We start from the raw sequence: 21,522 nt of genomic DNA, 5'->3' as shown, positions 1-21,522 counted from the left end.
GTGATGGTGGGCAGGGGGGGGCGATGGTGGGCAGGGGTGGGCGGTGGTGGGCAAGGGGGGGTGATGGTGGGCAGGGGTGGGCGGTGGTGGGCAGGGGGGGGTGATGGTGGGCAAGGGGGGTGATGGTGGGCAGGGGGGGGCGGTGGTGGACAGGGGGGGTGATGGTGGGCAGGGGGGGGCGATGGTGGGCAGGGGTGGGCGGTGGTGGGCAAGGGGGGGTGATGGTGGGCAGGGGTGGGCGGTGGTGGGCAGGGGGGGGTGATGGTGGGCAGGGGGGGGCGATGGTGGGCAGGGGTGGGCGGTGGTGGGCAGGAGGGGTGATGGTGGGCAGGGGTGGGCGGTGGTGGGCAGGGGGGGGTGATGGTGGGCAAGGGGGGTGATGGTGGGCAGGGGGGGGCGGTGGTGGACAGGGGGGGTGATGGTGGGCAGGGGGGGTGATGGTGGGCAGGGGTGGGCGGTGGTGGACAGGGGGGGTGATGGTGGGCAGGGGGGGGCGATGGTGGGCAGGGGTGGGCGGTGGTGGGCAAGGGGGGGTGATGGTGGGCAGGGGTGGGCGGTGGTGGGCAGGGGGGGGTGATGGTGGGCAGGGGGAGCGATGGTGGGCAGGGGTGGGCGGTGGTGGGCAGGAGGGGTGATGGTGGGCAGGGGTGGGCGGTGGTGGGCAGGGGGGGGTGATGGTGGGCAAGGGGGGTGATGGTGGGCAGGGGGGGGCGGTGGTGGACAGGGGGGGTGATGGTGGGCAGGGGGGGTGATGGTGGGCAGGGGTGGGCGGTGGTGGACAGGGGTGGGTGGTGGTGGGCAGCAGAAGGGGCAACTTCATAGGCGAAGTATAAATGTGCCATAACCCTCCACCACCCCGACACGGCCAGTAAAGTTTGTCACGTAAACAACGCGTGCCAATTGGTGACTACTTCAGCCCGCGGGTGTGTTGGAGAGTAAATCCACTTCAATGTTGTGGATTTACCCTCCAACGCACCGGTGGGCTGAAGCAATAAACGAATTGGCACGCGTTGTTGATGTGACAAATCCCTTACTGGCTGGGTCGGGTGGTGGCGGGTCACGACACATTTATACTCCATGCGATCTCACCCAAAAAACCTCGATTATGAATAATATTGGTCGCGAAAGCCTACTACGTGATAAACTTCATGGGTGAAGTTTAACTTCTATATTTGTCCCATCGCTTCAATGAAGTGGCCTACAGTATAACTCCATTGGGCTGTCGTTTGTGTTGGCGGTCATGCACAACTAGTATTTGCGTGGCCTTATGAGGAACCAATGTATAATCGTCAACGTTTCAGGTAATGGCCCCTCATAGCTCAAACTCTACTCTTGTACCAGGTGAGACCCACTGAGCAAGGCAGTCGCTCTTCTTCAGAAGCGACCTGGCCACCACAAATAACAGCTCAACGAAGTTGGCGGCTTATCATCATCATCATGTGGACATTTTATAGCAGCAGCCAAATAACTCTAAACGCGTGATGACGTCGATTCTAAGTGTGGAGGGGAAAACCGGAGGACCCGGAGAAAAATCCACGCGACCATGGGGAGAGAGAGAGACACACAAACTCCAAATATACAGCAGCACGCACCAGGGGTCAGGATCGATCCTACGGCCTTCTGTATACCAGGCGAGGTAGTTAACATCTCCGAGCCACCGTGATGATGATGATGAGAGAGACACGCAGACTCCAAATATACAGCAGCAGGTGTCAGGGGTCGGGATCGAACCTACGATCTCCTGTACACCGGGCGAGGGAGTTACACAGAAGAATTACCCTTTGGCTTTGTACAGCCCCGGGCCTACAGAAACCACAAGGGGTTCTTGGAGCTTCGAAGTAACCTTGGGGTTAGTAGCCGCTCAGTTTCTATGATTATTATTAGTTATCATCATCATCAAGTGTGTATGACACGGTGAGGCAATATCACTGCCGTGTATTCAGTTACTATTTACGTTCCCCTAACGTGTCAAGCAACTGTCAATGGCAGTGTTTCTTTGGTGAGGGTCGCAACAGCCAGAGTAAGGCTGCCTTTGGGAATCGTAGGGTTAATTGTGAATGCATGAAGCTCATAGAGCCAGAATATGGCTTCCCTTATAATTCATAGGGGTGATTGTGAATGCATGAGGCTCATAGCGCCAGACTAATGCTCCCTTGCAATTTATAGGAGCGATTGTGAATGCATGAGGCTCATAGAGCCAGACTAATGCCGTCTTAGGAGTAATAGGGTTCAGTGCTCATAGAGCTAGATTGAGGCTCTCTTATGAGTCGTAGGGTTCAGTGTTAATTCCCAATGCTTATATGTCCAGACTAAGGCTCCTTTAGGTATCCTGAGGTTCAGTGATAATTCCTAAGGTTCGTAGAGACCGACTATGGCTCTCTTCGGATTTGTGCAGTGTATTGTTAATTTCTGAAGTGGGGGGTCATTGTCTTTGTGTGTGTTTGTGTGTGTGTGTTTGTGTTACAGGCAGGCAATCACGAGCGAGCTGTGGATGGGAGTGATGGAGAGATTACAGGTACACACACAAATACATAAACACATAAATGCACAAACACATAAATACATAAACACATAATCACGTAAATACACAAATACATAACCACATTAACACATAAATATGTAAACACGCAAATGCATAAACACATAAATACATAAACACATAATCACGTAAATACACAAATACATAACCACATTAACACATAAATATGTAAACACGCAAATGCATAAACACATACATACACAAACACACAGATACATAAATACATAAACGCGCAAATACATAAACATGTAAATACATAAACATGTAAATACATAACCACGTAAATACATAAACACAAAACACATAAACACATAAATACATAAACACGCAAATACATAAACACATAATACATAAACACACAAATGCATGAAAACATAAACACGCAAATATATAAACATGTAAATGCATAAACACATAAATACGTAAATGCATAAACACGTAAATGCATAAATACATAAACACAAACACACTAAGTGCATAAATACATAAACACATAAATGCATACATACTTAAATGCATAAACAAACACAAAATACATAAACATAAATACGTAAATACATAAACACGTAAATACATAAACATGGTAACACGCGCTTACACCCACATAGAATCATGATGGTGAGTGATGTGTGGTTAGTGATGATGGTGAATGATGTGTGGTTAGTGATAATGGTGAGTGATGTGTGATTAGTGATGGTGGTGAGTGATGTGTGGTTAGTGATGGTGAGTGGTGTGTGGTTAGTGATGGTAGTGAGTGATGTGTGGTTAGTGATGGTGGTGAGTGATGTGTGGTTAGTGATGGTGGTGAGTGGTGTGGTTAGTGATGGTGGTGAGTAATGTGTGGTTAGTGATGGTGGTGAGTGATGTGTGGTTAGTGATGATGGTGAGTGATGTGTGGTAAGTGATGATGGTGAGTGATGCGTGGTTAGTGATGATGGTGAGTGATGTGTGGTGAGTGATGGTGGTGAGTGATGTGTGGTTAGTGATGATGGTGAGTGATGTGTGATTAGTGATGGTGGTGAGTGATGTGTGGTTAGTGATGATGGTGAGTGATGTGTGGTTAGTGATGGTGAGTGATATGTGGTTAGTGATGGTGGTGAGTGATGTGTGGATAGTGATGGTGTGTGTTTAGTGATGGTGAGTGATGTGTGGTTAGTGATGATGGTGAGTGATGTGTGGGTAGTGATGATGGTGAGTGATGTGTGGTAAGTGATGGTGAGTGATGTGTGGTTAGTGATGATGGTGAGTGATGTGTGATTAGTGATGATGGTGAGTGATTTGTGGTTAGTGATGGTGAGTGATGTGTCGTTAGTGATGGTGGTGAGTGATGTGTGGTTAGTGATGATGGTGAGTGATGTGTGGTTAGTGATGGTGGTGAGTGATGTGTGGTTAGTGATGGTGGTGAGTGATGTGTGGTTAGTGGTGGTGTGTGGTTAGTGATGGTGAGTGATGTGTGGTTAGTGATGATGGTGAGTGATGTGTGGGTAGTGATGATGGTGAGTGATGTGTGGTTAGTGATGGTGAGTGATGTGTGGTTAGTGATGATGGTGAGTGATGTGTGATTAGTGATGATGGTGAGTGATTTGTGGTTAGTGATGGTGAGTGATGTGTGGTTAGTGATGATGATGAGTGATGTGTGGTTAGTGATGGTGGTGAGTGATGTGTGGTTAGTGATGATGGTGAGTGATGTGTGATTAGTGATGGTGGTGAGGGATGTGTGGTTAGTGATGGTGAGTGATGTGTGGTTAGTGATCGTGGTGAGTGGTGTGTGGATAGTGATGGTGAGTGATGTGTGGTTAGTGATGGTGGTGAGTGGTGTGTGGTTAGTGATGGTGAGTGATGTATGGTTAGTGATGGTGGTGAGTGGTGTGTGGTTAGTGATGGTGAGTGATGTGTGGTTAGTGATGGTGGTGAGTGGTGTGTGGTTAGTGATGGTGAGTGATGTATGGTTAGTGATGGTGGTGAGTGGTGTGTGGTTAGTGATGGTGAGTGATGTGTGGTTAGTGATGGTGGTGAGTGATGTGTGGTTAGTGATGATGGTGAGTGATGTGTTGTTAGTGATGGTGAGTGATGTGTGGTTAGTGATGGTGGCGAGTGATGTGTGGTTAATGATGGTGGTGAGTGATGTGTCGTTAGTGATGGTGGTGAGTGATGTGTGGTTAGTGATGGTGAGTGATGTGTGGTTAGTGATGGTGGTGAGTGATGTGTGGTGAGTGATGATGGTGAGTGATTTGTGGTTAGTGATGGTGAGTGATGTGTGGTGAGTGATGATGGTGAGTGATTTGTGGTTAGTGATGGTGAGTGATGTGTGGGTAGTGATGATGGTGAGTGATTTGTGGTTAGTGATGGTGAGTGATGTGTGGGTAGTGATGATGGTGAGTGATGTGTGGTAAGTGATGATGGTGAGTGATGTGTGGTTAGTGATGATGGTGAGTGATGTGTGGTGAGTGATGGTGGTGAGTGATGTGTGGTTAGTGATGATGGTGAGTGATGTGTGATTAGTGATGGTGGTGAGTGATGTGTGGTTAGTGATGGTGAGTGATGTGTGGTTAGTGATGGTGGTGAGTGATGTGTGGTTAGTGATGATGGTGAGTGATGTGTGGTTAGTGATGGTGAGTGATATATGGTTAGTGATGGTGGTGAGTGATGTGTGGATAGTGATGGTGTGTGGTTAGTGATGGTGAGTGATGTGTGGTTAGTGATGGTGGTGAGTGGTGTGTGGATAGTGATGGTGAGTGATATGTGGTTATTGATGGTGGTGAGTGGTGTGTGGTTAGTGATGGTGAGTGATGTATGGTTAGTGATGGTGGTGAGTGGTGTGTGGTTAGTGATGGTGAGTGATGTGTGGTTAGTGATGGTGGTGAGTGGTGTGTGGTTAGTGATGGTGAGTGATGTATGGTTAGTGATGGTGGTGAGTGGTGTGTGGTTATTGATGGTGAGTGATGTGTGGTTAGTGATGGTGGTGAGTGGTGTGTGGTTAGTGATGGTGAGTGATGTGTGGTTAGTGATGGTGGTGAGTGGTGTGTGGTTAGTGATGGTGAGTGATGTATGGTTAGTGATGGTGGTGAGTGGTGTGTGGTTAGTGATGGTGAGTGATGTGTGGTTAGTGATGGTGGTGAGTGATGTGTGGTTAGTGATGATGGTGAGTGATGTGTGGTTAGTGATGGTGAGTGATGTGTGGTTAGTGATGGTGGCGAGTGATGTGTGGTTAATGATGGTGGTGAGTGATGTGTCGTTAGTGATGGTGGTAAGTGATGTGTGGTTAGTGATGGTGAGTGATGTGTGGTTAGTGATGGTGGTGAGTGATGTGTGGTGAGTGATGATGGTGAGTGATTTGTGGTTAGTGATGGTGAGTGATGTGTGGGTAGTGATGATGGTGAGTGATTTGTGGTTAGTGATGGTGAGTGATGGGTGGGTAGTGATGATGGTGAGTGATGTGTGGTAAGTGATGATGGTGAGTGATGTGTGGTTAGTGATGATGGTGAGTGATGTGTGGTGAGTGATGGTGGTGAGTGATGTGTGGTTAGTGATGATGGTGAGTGATGTGTGATTAGTGATGGTGGTGAGTGATGTGTGGTTAGTGATGGTGAGTGATGTGTGGTTAGTGATGGTGGTGAGTGATGTGTGGTTAGTGATGATGGTGAGTGATGTGTGGTTAGTGATGGTGAGTGATATGTGGTTAGTGATGGTGGTGAGTGATGTGTGGATAGGGATGGTGTGTGGTTAGTGATGGTGAGTGATGTGTGGTTAGTGATGGTGGTGAGTGGTGTGTGGATAGTGATGGTGAGTGATATGTGGTTATTGATGGTGGTGAGTGGTGTGTGGTTAGTGATGGTGAGTGATGTATGGTTAGTGATGGTGGTGAGTGGTGTGTGGTTAGTGATGGTGAGTGATGTGTGGTTAGTGATGGTGGTGAGTGGTGTGTGGTTAGTGATGGTGAGTGATGTATGGTTAGTGATGGTAGTGAGTGGTGTGTGGTAAGTGATGGTGAGTAATGTGTGGTTAGTGATGGTGGTGAGTGATGTGTGGTTAGTGATGATGGTGAGTGATGTGTGGTTAGTGATGGTGAGTGATATGTGGTTAGTGATGGTGGTGAGTGATGTGTGGATAGTGATGGTGTGTGTTTAGTGATGGTGAGTGATGTGTGGTTAGTGATGATGGTGAGTGATGTGTGGGTAGTGATGATGGTGAGTGATGTGTGGTAAGTGATGGTGAGTGATGTGTGGTTAGTGATGATGGTGAGTGATGTGTGATTAGTGATGATGGTGAGTGATTTGTGGTTAGTGATGGTGAGTGATGTGTCGTTAGTGATGGTGGTGAGTGATGTGTGGTTAGTGATGATGGTGAGTGATGTGTGGTTAGTGATGGTGGTGAGTGATGTGTGGTTAGTGATGGTGGTGAGTGATGTGTGGTTAGTGGTGGTGTGTGGTTAGTGATGGTGAGTGATGTGTGGTTAGTGATGATGGTGAGTGATGTGTGGGTAGTGATGATGGTGAGTGATGTGTGGTTAGTGATGGTGAGTGATGTGTGGTTAGTGATGATGGTGAGTGATGTGTGATTAGTGATGATGGTGAGTGATTTGTGGTTAGTGATGGTGAGTGATATGTGGTTAGTGATGATGATGAGTGATGTGTGGTTAGTGATGGTGGTGAGTGATGTGTGGTTAGTGATGATGGTGAGTGATGTGTGATTAGTGATGGTGGTGAGGGATGTGTGGTTAGTGATGGTGAGTGATGTGTGGTTAGTGATCGTGGTGAGTGGTGTGTGGATAGTGATGGTGAGTGATGTGTGGTTAGTGATGGTGGTGAGTGGTGTGTGGTTAGTGATGGTGAGTGATGTATGGTTAGTGATGGTGGTGAGTGGTGTGTGGTTAGTGATGGTGAGTGATGTGTGGTTAGTGATGGTGGTGAGTGGTGTGTGGTTAGTGATGGTGAGTGATGTATGGTTAGTGATGGTGGTGAGTGGTGTGTGGTTAGTGATGGTGAGTGATGTGTGGTTAGTGATGGTGGTGAGTGATGTGTGGTTAGTGATGATGGTGAGTGATGTGTGGTTAGTGATGGTGAGTGATGTGTGGTTAGTGATGGTGGCGAGTGATGTGTGGTTAATGATGGTGGTGAGTGATGTGTCGTTAGTGATGGTGGTGAGTGATGTGTGGTTAGTGATGGTGAGTGATGTGTGGTTAGTGATGGTGGTGAGTGATGTGTGGTGAGTGATGATGGTGAGTGATTTGTGGTTAGTGATGGTGAGTGATGTGTGGGTAGTGATGATGGTGAGTGATTTGTGGTTAGTGATGGTGAGTGATGTGTGGGTAGTGATGATGGTGAGTGATGTGTGGTTAGTGATGATGGTGAGTGATGTGTGGTTAGTGATGATGGTGAGTGATGTGTGGTGAGTGATGGTGGTGAGTGATGTGTGGTTAGTGATGATGGTGAGTGATGTGTGATTAGTGATGGTGGTGAGTGATGTGTGGTTAGTGATGGTGAGTGATGTGTGGTTAGTGATGGTGGTGAGTGATGTGTGGTTAGTGATGATGGTGGAGTGATGTGTGGTTAGTGATGGTGAGTGATATATGGTTAGTGATGGTGGTGAGTGATGTGTGGATAGTGATGGTGTGTGGTTAGTGATGGTGAGTGATGTGTGGTTAGTGATGGTGGTGAGTGGTGTGTGGATAGTGATGGTGAGTGATATGTGGTTATTGATGGTGGTGAGTGGTGTGTGGTTAGTGATGGTGAGTGATGTATGGTTAGTGATGGTGGTGAGTGGTGTGTGGTTAGTGATGGTGAGTGATGTGTGGTTAGTGATGGTGGTGAGTGGTGTGTGGTTAGTGATGGTGAGTGATGTATGGTTAGTGATGGTGGTGAGTGGTGTGTGGTTAGTGATGGTGAGTGATATGTGGTTAGTGATGGTGGTGAGTGGTGTGTGGTTAGTGATGGTGAGTGATGTGTGGTTAGTGATGGTGGTGAGTGGTGTGTGGTTAGTGATGGTGAGTGATGTATGGTTAGTGATGGTGGTGAGTGGTGTGTGGTTAGTGATGGTGAGTGATGTGTGGTTAGTGATGGTGGTGAGTGATGTGTGGTTAGTGATGATGGTGAGTGATGTGTGGTTAGTGATGATGGTGAGTGATGTGTGGTTAGTGATGGTGGCGAGTGATGTGTGGTTAATGATGGTGGTGAGTGATGTGTCGTTAGTGATGGTGGTGAGTGATGTGTGGTTAGTGATGGTGAGTGATGTGTGGTTAGTGATGGTTGTGAGTGATGTGTGGTGAGTGATGATGGTGAGTGATTTGTGGTTAGTGATGGTGAGTGATGTGTGGGTAGTGATGATGGTGAGTGATTTGTGGTTAGTGATGGTGAGTGATGGGTGGGTAGTGATGATGGTGAGTGATGTGTGGTAAGTGATGATGGTGAGTGATGTGTGGTTAGTGATGATGGTGAGTGATGTGTGGTGAGTGATGGTGGTGAGTGATGTGTGGTTAGTGATGATGGTGAGTGATGTGTGATTAGTGATGGTGGTGAGTGATGTGTGGTTAGTGATGGTGAGTGATGTGTGGTTAGTGATGGTGGTGAGTGATGTGTGGTTAGTGATGATGGTGAGTGATGTGTGGTTAGTGATGGTGAGTGATATGTGGTTAGTGATGGTGGTGAGTGATGTGTGGATAGGGATGGTGTGTGGTTAGTGATGGTGAGTGATGTGTGGTTAGTGATGGTGGTGAGTGGTGTGTGGATAGTGATGGTGAGTGATATGTGGTTATTGATGGTGGTGAGTGGTGTGTGGTTAGTGATGGTGAGTGATGTATGGTTAGTGATGGTGGTGAGTGGTGTGTGGTTAGTGATGGTGAGTGATGTGTGGTTAGTGATGGTGGTGAGTGGTGTGTGGTTAGTGATGGTGAGTGATGTATGGTTAGTGATGGTGGTGAGTGGTGTGTGGTTAGTGATGGTGAGTGATGTGTGGTTAGTGATGGTGGTGAGTGATGTGTGGTTAGTGATGATGGTGAGTGATGTGTGGTTAGTGATGGTGAGTGATGTGTGGTTAGTGATGGTGGTGAGTGATGTGTGGTTAATGATGGTGGTGAGTGATGTGTCGTTAGTGATGGTGGTGAGTGATGTGTGGTTAGTGATGGTGAGTGATGTGTGGTTAGTGATGGTGGTGAGTGATGTGTGGTGAGTGATGATGGTGAGTGATTTGTGGTTAGTGATGGTGAGTGATGTGTGGGTAGTGATGATGGTGAGTGATGTGTTGTTAGTGATGGTGAGTGATGTGTGGGTAGTGATGATGGTGAGTGATGTGTGGTAAGTGATGATGGTGAGTGATGTGTGGTTAGTGATGATGGTGAGTGATGTGTGATGAGTGATGGTGGTGAGTGATGTGTGGTTAGTGATGATGGTGAGTGATGTGTGATTAGTGATGGTGGTGAGTGATGTGTGGTTAGTGATGGTGAGTGATGTGTGGTTAGTGATGGTGGTGAGTGATGTGTGGTTAGTGATGATGGTGAGTGATGTGTGGTTAGTGATGGTGAGTGATATGTGGTTAGTGATGTGTGGATAGTGATGGTGTGTGGTTAGTGATGGTGAGTGATGTGTGGTTAGTGATGATGGTGAGTGATGTGTGGGTAGTGATGATGGTGAGTGATGTGTGGTTAGTGATGGTGAGTGATGTGTGGTTAGTGATGATGGTGAGAGATGTGTGATTAGTGATGATGGTGAGTGATTTGTGGTTAGTGATGGTGAGTGATGTGTCGTTAGTGATGGTGGTGAGTGATGTGTGGTTGGTGATGATGGTGAGTGATGTGTGGTTAGTGATGGTGGTGAGTGATGTGTGGTTAGTGATGGTGGTGAGTGATGTGTGGTTAATGGCGGTGTGTGGTTAGTGATGGTGAGTGATGTGTGGTTAGTGATGATGGTGAGTGATGTGTGGGTAGTGATGATGGTGAGTGATGTGTGGTTAGTGATGGTGAGTGATGTGTGGTTAGTGATGATGGTGAGTGATGTGTGATTAGTGATGATGGTGAGTGATTTGTGGTTAGTGATGGTGAGTGATGTGTGGTTAGTGATGATGGTGAGTGATGTGTGGTTAGTGATGGTGGTGAGTGATGTGTGGTTAGTGATGATGGTGAGTGATGTGTGATTAGTGATGCTGGTGAGTGATGTGTGGTTAGTGATGGTGAGTGATGTGTGGTTAGTGATAGTGGTGAGTGGTGTGTGGATAGTGATGGGGAGTGATGTGTGGTTAGTGATGGTGGTGAGTGGTGTGTAGTTAGTGATGATAGTGAGTGATGTGTGGTTAGTGATGGTGGTGAGTGGTGTGTGGATAGTGATGGTGAGTGATGTGTGGTTAGTGATGGTGGTGAGTGGTGTGTGGTTAGTGATGGTGAGTGATGTATGGTGCGTGATGGTGGTGAGTGGTGTGTGGTTAGTGATGGTGAGTGATGTGTGGTTAGTGATGGTGGTGAGTGATGTGTGGTTAGTGATGATGGTGAGTGATGTGTGGTTAGTGATGGTGAGTGATGTGTGGTTAGTGATGGTGGTGAGTGATGTGTGGTTAATGATGGTGGTGAGTGATGTGTCGTTAGTGATGGTGGTGAGTGATGTGTGGTTAGTGATGGTGGTGAATGATGTGTGGTTAGTGATGGTGAGTGAGTGGTGTGTGGTTAGTGATGGTGATGAGTGATGTATGGTTAGTGATGGTGAGTAATGTGTGGTTAGTGATGATGGTGAGTGATGTGTGGTTAGTGAGGGTGAGTGATGTGTGGTTAGTGATGGTGGTGAGTGATGTGTGGTTAGTGATGGTGGTGAGTGATGTCTGGTTAGTGATGATGGTGAGTGATGTGTGGTTAGTGATGGTGGTGAGTGATGTGTGGTTAGTGACGGTGGTGAGTGATGTGTGGTTAGTGATGATGGTGAGTGATGTGTGGTTAGTGATGGTGGTGAGTGATGTGTGGTGAGTGATGATGGTGAGTGATGTGTGGTTAGTGATGGTGGTGAGTGATGTGTGGTTAGTGATGATGGTGAGTGATGTGTGGTTAGTGATGGTGAGTGATGTATGGCTAGTGATGATGGTGAGTGATGTGTGGTTAGTGATGGTGAGTGATGTGTAGTTAGTGATGGTGGTGAGTGACATGTGGTTAGTGATGATGGTGAGTGATGTGTGGTTAGTGATGGTGGTGAGTGATGTGTGGTTAGTGATGATGGTGAGTGATGTGTGGTTAGTGACGGTGGTGAGTGATGTGTGGTTAGTGATGATGGTGAGTGATGTGTGGTTAGTGATGATGGTGAGTGATGTGTGGTTAGTGATGATGGTGAGTGATGTGTGATTAGTGATGGTGGTGAATGATGTGTGGTTAGTGATGATGAGTGATGTGTGGTTAGTGATGGTGGTGAGTGGTGTGTGGATAGTGATGGTGAGTGATGTGTGGTTATTGATGGTGGTGAGTGGTGTGTGGTTAGTGATGGTGAGTGATGTATGGTTAGTGATGGTGGTGAGTGGTGTGTGGTTAGTGATGGTGAGTGATGTGTGGTTAGTGATGGTGGAGAGTGATGTGTGGTTAGTGATGATGGTGAGTGATGTGTGGTTAGTGATGGTGAGTGATGTGTGGTTAGTGATGGTGGTGAGTGATGTGTGGTTAGTGATGATGGTGAGTGATGTGTGGTTAGTGATGGTGAGTGATGTGTGGCTAGTGATGGTGGTGAGTGATGTGTGGTTAGTGATGGTGGTGAGTGATGTGTGGTTAGTCATGGTGAGTGAGTGGTGTGTGGATAGTGATGGTGATGAGTGATGTGTGGTTAGTGATGATGGTGAGTGATGTGTGGTTAGTGATGGTGAGTGATGTGTGGTTAGTGATGGTGAGTGATGTGTGGTTAGTGATGATGGTGAGTGATGTGTGGTTAGTGATGGTGAGTGATGTGTGGTTAGTGATGGTGGTGGGTGATGTGTGGTTAGTGATGGTGGTGAGTGATGTGTGGTTAGTGATGATGGTGAGTGATGTGTGGTTAGTGATGGTGGTGAGTGATGTGTGGTTAGTGATGGTGGTGAGTGATGTGTGGTTAGTGATGGTGAGTGATGTGTGGTTAGTGATGGTGGTGAGTGATGTGTGGGTAGTGATGATGGTGAGTGATGTGTGGTTAGTGATGATGGTGAGTGATGTGTGGGTAGTGATGATGGTGAGTGATGTGTGGTTAGTGATGATGAGTGATGTGTGGTGAGTGATGGTGAGTGATGTGTGGTTAGTGATGGTGGTGAGTGATGTGTGGTTAGTGATGGTAGTGAGTGATGTGTGGTTAGTGATGATGATGAATGATGTGTGGTTAGTGATGGTGGTGAGTGATGTGTGGTTAGTGATGGTGGTGAGTGATGTGTGGTTAGTGATGATGGTGAGTGATGTGTGGTTAGTGATGGTGAGTGATGTGTGGTTAGTGATGGTGGTGAGTGATGTGTGGTTAGTGATGATGATGAGTGATGTGTTGTTAGTGATGGTGAGTGTTGTGTGGTTAGTGATAGTGAGTGATGTGTGGTTAGTGATGGTGGTGAGTGATGTGTGGTTAGTGATGGTGAGTGAGTGGTGTGTGGTTAGTGATGGTGATGAGTGATGTGTGGTTAGTGATGGTGGTGAGTGATGTGTGGTTAGTGATGGTGGTGAGTGATGTGTGGTTAGTGCTGATGGTGAGTGATGTGTGGTTAGTGATGGTGAGTGATGTGTGGTTAGTGATGGTGGTGGGTGATGTGTGGTTAGTGATGGTGGTGAGTGATGTGTGGTTAGTGATGATGGTGAGTGATGTGTGGTTAGTGATGGTGGTGAGTGGTGTGTGGTTAGTGATGGTGATGAGTGATGTGTGGTTAGTGATGGTGAGTGATGTGTGGTTAGTGATGGTGGTGGGTGATGTGTGGTTAGTGATGGTGGTGAGTGATGTGTGGTTAGTGATGGTGGTGAGTGATGTGTGGTTAGTGATGGTGAGTGAGTGGTGTGTGGTTAGTGATGGTGATGAGTGATGTGTGGTTAGTGATGGTGGTGAGTGATGTGTGGTTAGTGATGGTGGTGAGTGATGTGTGGGTAGTGATGATGGTGAGTGATGTGTGGTTAGTGATGGTGAGTGATGTGTGGTTAGTGATGGTGGTGGGTGATGTGTGGTTAGTGATGGTGGTGAGTGATGTGTGGTTAGTGATGATGGTGAGTGATGTGTGGTTAGTGATGGTGGTGAGTGATGTGTGGTTAGTGATGGTGGTGAGTGATGTGTGGTTAGTGATGGTGAGTGATGTGTGGGTAGTGATGATGGTGAGTGATGTGTGGTTAGTGATGATGGTGAGTGATGTGTGGTTAGTGATGATGGTGAGTGATGTGTGGTTAGTGATGGTGAGTGATGTGTGGTGAGTGATGGTGAGTGATGTGTGGTTAGTGATGGTGGTAAGTGATGTGTGGTTAGTGATGGTAGTGAGTGATGTGTGGTTTGTGATGATGATGAATGATGTGTGGTTAGTGATGGTGGTGAGTGATGTGTGGTTAGTGATGGTGGTGAGTGATGTGTGGTTAGTGATGATGGTGAGTGATGTGTGGTTAGTGATGGTGAGTGATGTGTGGTTAGTGATGGTGGTGAGTGATGTGTGGTTAGTGATGATGATGAGTGATGTGTGGTTAGTGATGGTGAGTGTTGTGTGGTTAGTGATGGTGAGTGATGTGTGGTTAGTGATGGTGGTGAGTGATGTGTGGTTAGTGATGGTGAGTGAGTGGTGTGTGGTTAGTGATGGTGATGAGTGATGTGTGGTTAGTGATGGTGGTGAGTGATGTGTGGTTAGTGATGGTGGTGAGTGATGTGTGGTTAGTGATGATGGTGAGTGATGTGTGGTTAGTGATGCTGAGTGATGTGTGGTTAGTGATGGTGGTGAGTGATGTGTGGTTAGTGATGGTGGTGAGTGATGTGTGGTTAGTGATGGTGAGTGATGTGTGGTTAGTGATGGTGGTGAGTGATGTGTAGTTAGTGATGGTGGTGAGTGACATGTGGTTAGTGATGATGGTGAGTGATGTGTGGTTAGTGCTGATGGTGAGTGATGGATGGTTGGTGATGGTGAGTGATGTGTGGTTAGTGATGGTGGTGAGTGATTTGTGGTTAGTAATGGTGAGTGATGTGTGGTTAGTGATGATGGTGAGTGGTGTGCGGTTAGTGATGATGGTGAGTGATGTGTAATTAGTGATGGTGGTGAGTGAAGTGTGGTTAGTGATGATGGTGAGTGATGTGTGGTTAGTGATGGTGGTGAGTGATGTGTGGTTAGTGATGATGGTGAGTGATGTGTGATTAGTGATGGTGGTGAGTGATGTGTGGTTAGTGATGGTGAGTGATGTGTGGTTAGTGATGGTGGTGAGTGATGTGTGGTTAGTGATGATGGTGAGTGATGTGTGGTTAGTGATGGTGAGTGTTGTGTGGTTAGTGATGGTGGTGAGTGATGTGTGGTTAGTGATGGTGTGTGGTTAGTGATGGTGAGTGATGTGTGGTTAGTGATGATGGTGAGTGATGTGGGTAGTGATGATGGTGAGTGATGTGTGGTTAGTGATGGTGAGTGATGTGTGGTTAGTGATGATGGTGAGTGATGTGTGGTTAGTGATGGTGGTGAGTGATGTGTGCTTAGTGATGGTGAGTGATGTGTGGTTAGTGATGGTGGTGAGTGATGTGTCGTTAGTGATGGTGGTGAGTGATGGGTGGTTAGTGATGGTGGTGAGTGATGTGTGGTTAGTGATGGTGAGTGAGTGGTGTGTGGTTAGTGATGGTGATGAGTGATGTGTGGTTAGTGATGGTGAGTGATGTGTGGTTAGTGATGGTGGTGAGTGGTTTGTGGTTAGTGATGATGGTGGTGAGTGATGTGTGGTTAGTGATGATGGTGAGTGATGTGTGGTTAATGATGGTGGTGAGTGATGTGTGGTTAGTGATGGTGAGTGATGTGTGGTTAGTGATGGTGGTGAGTGATGTGTGGTTAGTGATGGTGAGTGAGTGGTGTGTGGTTAGTGATGGTGATGAGTGATGTGTGGTTAGTGATGGTGGTGAGTGATGTGTGGTTAGTGATGGTGGTGAGTGATGTGTGGTTAGTGATGATGGTGAGTGATGTGTGGTTAGTGATGGTGAGTGATGTGTGGTTAGTGATGGTGGTGGGTGATGTGTGGTTAGTGATGGTGGTGAGTGATGTGTGGTTAGTGATGATGGTGAGTGATGTGTGGTTAGTGATGGTGGTGAGTGGTGTGTGGTTAGTGATGGTGATGAGTGATGTGTGGTTAGTGATGGTGAGTGATGTGTGGTTAGTGATGGTGGTGGGTGATGTGTGGTTAGTGATGGTGGTGAGTGATGTGTGGTTAGTGATGGTGGTGAGTGATGTGTGGTTAGTGATGGTGAGTGATGTGTGGTTAGTGATGGTGGTGGGTGATGTGTGGTTAGTGATGGTGGTGAGTGATGTGTGGTTAGTGATGATGGTGAGTGATGTGTGGTTAGTGATGGTGGTGAGTGGTGTGTGGTTAGTGATGGTGATGAGTGATGTGTGGTTAGTGATGGTGAGTGATGTGTGGTTAGTGATGGTGGTGGGTGATGTGTGGTTAGTGATGGTGGTGAGTGATGTGTGGTTAGTGATGGTGGTGAGTGATGTGTGGTTAGTGATGGTGAGTGAGTGGTGTGTGGTTAGTGATGGTGATGAGTGATGTGTGGTTAGTGATGGTGGTGAGTGATGTGTGGTTAGTGATGGTGGTGAGTGATGTGTGGGTAGTGATGATGGTGAGTGATGTGTGGTTAGTGATGGTGAGTGATGTGTGGTTAGTGATGGTGGTGGGTGATGTGTGGTTAGTGATGGTGGTGAGTGATGTGTGGTTAGTGATGATGGTGAGTGATGTGTGGTTAGTGATGGTGGTGAGTGATGTGTGGTTAGTGATGGTGGTGAGTGATGTGTGGTTAGTGATGGTGAGTGATGTGTGGGTAGTGATGATGGTGAGTGATGTGTGGTTAGTGATGATGGTGAGTGATGTGTGGTTAGTGATGATGGTGAGTGATGTGTGGTTAGTGATGGTGAGTGATGTGTGGTGAGTGATGGTGAGTGATGTGTGGTTAGTGATGGTGGTAAGTGATGTGTGGTTAGTGATGGTAGTGAGTGATGTGTGGTTTGTGATGATGATGAATGATGTGTGGTTAGTGATGGTGGTGAGTGATGTGTGGTTAGTGATGGTGGTGAGTGATGTGTGGTTAGTGATGATGGTGAGTGATGTGTGGTTAGTGATGGTGAGTGATGTGTGGTTAGTGATGGTGGTGAGTGATGTGTGGTTAGTGATGATGATGAGTGATGTGTGGTTAGTGATGGTGAGTGTTGTGTGGTTAGTGATGGTGAGTGATGTGTGGTTAGTGATGGTGGTGAGTGATGTGTGGTTAGTGATGGTGAGTGAGTGGTGTGTGGTTAGTGATGGTGATGAGTGATGTGTGGTTAGTGATGGTGGTGAGTGATGTGTGGTTAGTGATGGTGGTGAGTGATGTGTGGTTAGTGATGATGGTGAGTGATGTGTGGTTAGTGATGCTGAGTGATGTGTGGTTAGTGATGGTGGTGAGTGATGTGTGGTTAGTGATGGTGGTGAGTGATGTGTGGTTAGTGATGGTGAGTGATGTGTGGTTAGTGATGGTGGTGAGTGATGTGTAGTTAGTGATGGTGGTGAGTGACATGTGGTTAGTGATGATGGTGAGTGATGTGTGGTTAGTGCTGATGGTGAGTGATGGATGGTTGGTGATGGTGAGTGATGTGTGGTTAGTGATGGTGGTGAGTGATTTGTGGTTAGTAATGGTGAGTGATGTGTGGTTAGTGATGATGGTGAGTGGTGTGCGGTTAGTGATGATGGTGAGTGATGTGTAATTAGTGATGGTGGTGAGTGAAGTGTGGTTAGTGATGATGGTGAGTGATGTGTGGTGAGTGATGGTGGTGAGTGATGTGTGGTTAGTGATGATGGTGAGTGATGTGTGATTAGTGATGGTGGTGAGTGATGTGTGGTTAGTGATGGTGAGTGATGTGTGGTTAGTGATGGTGGTGAGTGATGTGTGGTTAGTGATGATGGTGAGTGATGTGTGGTTAGTGATGGTGAGTGTTGTGTGGTTAGTGATGGTGGTGAGTGATGTGTGGTTAGTGATGGTGTGTGGTTAGTGATGGTGAGTGATGTGTGGTTAGTGATGATGGTGAGTGATGTGGGTAGTGATGATGGTGAGTGATGTGTGGTTAGTGATGGTGAGTGATGTGTGGTTAGTGATGATGGTGAGTGATGTGTGGTTAGTGATGGTGGTGAGTGATGTGTGCTTAGTGATGGTGAGTGATGTGTGGTTAGTGATGGTGGTGAGTGATGTGTCGTTAGTGATGGTGGTGAGTGATGGGTGGTTAGTGATGGTGGTGAGTGATGTGTGGTTAGTGATGGTGAGTGAGTGGTGTGTGGTTAGTGATGGTGATGAGTGATGTGTGGTTAGTGATGGTGAGTGATGTGTGGTTAGTGATGGTGGTGAGTGGTTTGTGGTTAGTGATGATGGTGGTGAGTGATGTGTGGTTAGTGATGATGGTGAGTGATGTGTGGTTAATGATGGTGGTGATTGATGTGTGGTTAGTGATGGTGAGTGATGTGTGGTTAGTGATGGTGGTGAGTGATGTGTGGTTAGTGATGGTGAGTGAGTGGTGTGTGGTTAGTGATGGTGATGAGTGATGTGTGGTTAGTGATGGTGGTGAGTGATGTGTGGTTAGTGATGGTGGTGAGTGATGTGTGGTTAGTGATGATGGTGAGTGATGTGTGGTTAGTGATGGTGAGTGATGTGTGGTTAGTGATGGTGGTGGGTGATGTGTGGTTAGTGATGGTGGTGAGTGATGTGTGGTTAGTGATGATGGTGAGTGATGTGTGGTTAGTGATGGTGGTGAGTGGTGTGTGGTTAGTGATGGTGATGAGTGATGTGTGGTTAGTGATGGTGAGTGATGTGTGGTTAGTGATGGTGGTGGGTGATGTGTGGTTAGTGATGGTGGTGAGTGATGTGTGGTTAGTGATGGTGGTGAGTGATGTGTGGTTAGTGATGGTGAGTGAGTGGTGTGTGGTTAGTGATGGTGATGAGTGATGTGTGGTTAGTGATGGTGGTGAGTGATGTGTGGTTAGTGATGGTGGTGAGTGATGTGTGGGTAGTGATGATGGTGAGTGATATGTGGTTAGTGATGGTGAGTGATGTGTGGTTAGTGATGGTGGTGGGTGATGTGTGGTTAGTGATGGTGGTGAGTGATGTGTGGTTAGTGATGATGGTGAGTGATGTGTGGTTAGTGATGGTGGTGAGTGATGTGTGGTTAGTGATGGTGGTGAGTGATGTGTGGTTAGTGATTGTGAGTGATGTGTGGTTAGTGATGGTGGTGAGTGATGTGTGGGTAGTGATGATGGTGAGTGATGTGTGGTTAGTGATGATGGTGCGTGATGTGTGGTTAGTGATGATGGTGAGTGATGTGTGGTTAGTGATGGTGAGTGATGTGTGGTGAGTGATGGTGAGTGATGTGTGGTTAGTGATGGTGGTAAGTGATGTGTGGTTAGTGATGGTAGTGAGTGATGTGTGGTTAGTGATGATGATGAATGATGTGTGGTTAGTGATGGTGGTGAGTGATGTGTGGTTAGTGATGATGGTGAGTGATGTGTGGTTAGTGATGGTGAGTGATGTGTGGTTAGTGATGGTGGTGAGTGATGTGTGGTTAGTGATGATGATGAGTGATGTGTGGTTAGTGATGGTGAGTGTTGTGTGGTTAGTGATGGTGAGTGATGTGTGGTTAGTGATGGTGGTGAGTGATGTGTGGTTAGTGATGGTGAGTGAGTGGTGTGTGGTTAGTGATGGTGATGAGTGATGTGTGGTTAGTGATGGTGGTGAGTGATGTGTGGTTAGTGATGGTGGTGAGTGATGTGTGGTTAGTGATGATGGTGAGTGATGTGTGGTTAGTGATGCTGAGTGATGTGTGGTTAGTGATGGTGGTGAGTGATGTGTGGTTAGTGATGGTGGTGAGTGATGTGTGGTTAGTGATGGTGAGTGATGTGTGGTTAGTGATGATGGTGAGTGATGTGTGGTTTAGTGATGGTGAGTGATGTGTGGTTAGTGATGGTGGTGGGTGATGTGTGGTTAGTGATGGTGGTGAGTGATGTGTGGTTAGTGATGATGGTGAGTGATGTGTGGTTAGTGATGGTGGTGAGTGGTGTGTGGTTAGTGATGGTGATGAGTGATGTGTGGTTAGTGATGGTGAGTGATGTGTGGTTAGTGATGGTGGTGGGTGATCTGTGGTTAGTGATGGTGGTGAGTGATGTGTGGTTAGTGATGGTGGTGAGTGATGTGTGGTTAGTGATGGTGAGTGAGTGGTGTGTGGTTAGTGATGGTGATGAGTGATGTGTGGTTAGTGATGGTGGTGAGTGATGTGTGGTTAGTGATGGTGGTGAGTGATGTGTGGGTAGTGATGATGGTGAGTGATATGTGGTTAGTGATGGTGAGTGATGTGTGGTTAGTGATGGTGGTGGGTGATGTGTGGTTAGTGATGGTGGTGAGTGATGTGTGGTTAGTGATGATGGTGAGTGATGTGTGGTTAGTGATGGTGGTGAGTGATGTGTGGTTAGTGATGGTGAGTGATGTGTGGTTAGTGATGGTGGTGAGTGATGTGTGGTTAGTGATGGTGAGTGAGTGGTGTGTGGTTAGTGATGGTGATGAGTGATGTGTGGTTAGTGATGGTGGTGAGTGATGTGTGGTTAGTGATGGTGGTGAGTGATGTGTGGTTAGTGATGATGGTGAGTGATGTGTGGTTAGTGATGGTGAGTGATGTGTGGTTAGTGATGGTGGTGGGTGATGTGTGGTTAGTGATGGTGGTGAGTGATGTGTGGTTAGTGATGATGGTGAGTGATGTGTGGTTAGTGATGGTGGTGAGTGGTGTGTGGTTAGTGATGGTGATGAGTGATGTGTGGTTAGTGATGGTGAGTGATGTGTGGTTAGTGATGGTGGTGGGTGATGTGTGGTTAGTGATGGTGGTGAGTGATGTGTGGTTAGTGATGGTGGTGAGTGATGTGTGGTTAGTGATGGTGAGTGAGTGGTGTGTGGTTAGTGATGGTGATGAGTGATGTGTGGTTAGTGATGGTGGTGAGTGATGTGTGGTTAGTGATGGTGGTGAGTGATGTGTGGGTAGTGATGATGGTGAGTGATATGTGGTTAGTGATGGTGAGTGATGTGTGGTTAGTGATGGTGGTGGGTGATGTGTGGTTAGTGATGGTGGTGAGTGATGTGTGGTTAGTGATGATGGTGAGTGATGTGTGGTTAGTGATGGTGGTGAGTGATGTGTGGTTAGTGATGGTGGTGAGTGATGTGTGGTTAGTGATTGTGAGTGATGTGTGGTTAGTGATGGTGGTGAGTGATGTGTGGGTAGTGATGATGGTGAGTGATGTGTGGTTAGTGATGATGGTGCGTGATGTGTGGTTAGTGATGATGGTGAGTGATGTGTGGTTAGTGATGGTGAGTGATGTGTGGTGAGTGATGGTGAGTGATGTGTGGTTAGTGATGGTGGTAAGTGATGTGTGGTTAGTGATGGTAGTGAGTGATGTGTGGTTAGTGATGATGATGAATGATGTGTGGTTAGTGATGGTGGTGAGTGATGTGTGGTTAGTGATGATGGTGAGTGATGTGTGGTTAGTGATGGTGAGTGATGTGTGGTTAGTGATGGTGGTGAGTGATGTGTGGTTAGTGATGATGATGAGTGATGTGTGGTTAGTGATGGTGAGTGTTGTGTGGTTAGTGATGGTGAGTGATGTGTGGTTAGTGATGGTGGTGAGTTGATGGTGGTGAGTGATGTGTGGTTAGTGATGGTGGTGAGTGATGTGTGGTTAGTGATGATGGTGAGTGATGTGTGGTTAGTGATGCTGAGTAATGTGTGGTTAGTGATGGTGGTGAGTGATGTGTGGTTAGTGATGGTGGTGAGTGATGTGGTGGTTAGTGATGGTGAGTGATGTGTGG

The 21,522-nt window shown here is 47.1% G+C and overlaps 1 protein-coding gene across 1 annotated transcript in view; it reads left to right on the top strand.

The window, feature by feature from the left end:
* LOC116955116 (uncharacterized) overlaps window positions 1-21,522 on the top strand; it is a 64,275-nt gene that overhangs the window by 13,064 nt on the left and 29,689 nt on the right. Inside the window, exon 3 of the mRNA XM_032976109.2 lies at window positions 2,467-2,515. Within this exon, the coding sequence (XP_032832000.1) occupies window positions 2,467-2,515 (49 nt within the window). The remainder of the gene's footprint in view (window positions 1-2,466; window positions 2,516-21,522) is intronic.

Source organism: Petromyzon marinus, chromosome 58 (genome assembly GCF_048934315.1).
Source record: "Petromyzon marinus isolate PM22_M1 ecotype Great Lakes invasive population chromosome 58, UKy_Petmar_22M1.pri1.0, whole genome shotgun sequence".
Taxonomy (NCBI): domain Eukaryota; kingdom Metazoa; phylum Chordata; class Hyperoartia; order Petromyzontiformes; family Petromyzontidae; genus Petromyzon; species Petromyzon marinus.
Note: the sequence above shows the minus strand (reverse complement) of the source record. Positions and strands in the feature narration are given on the sequence as shown.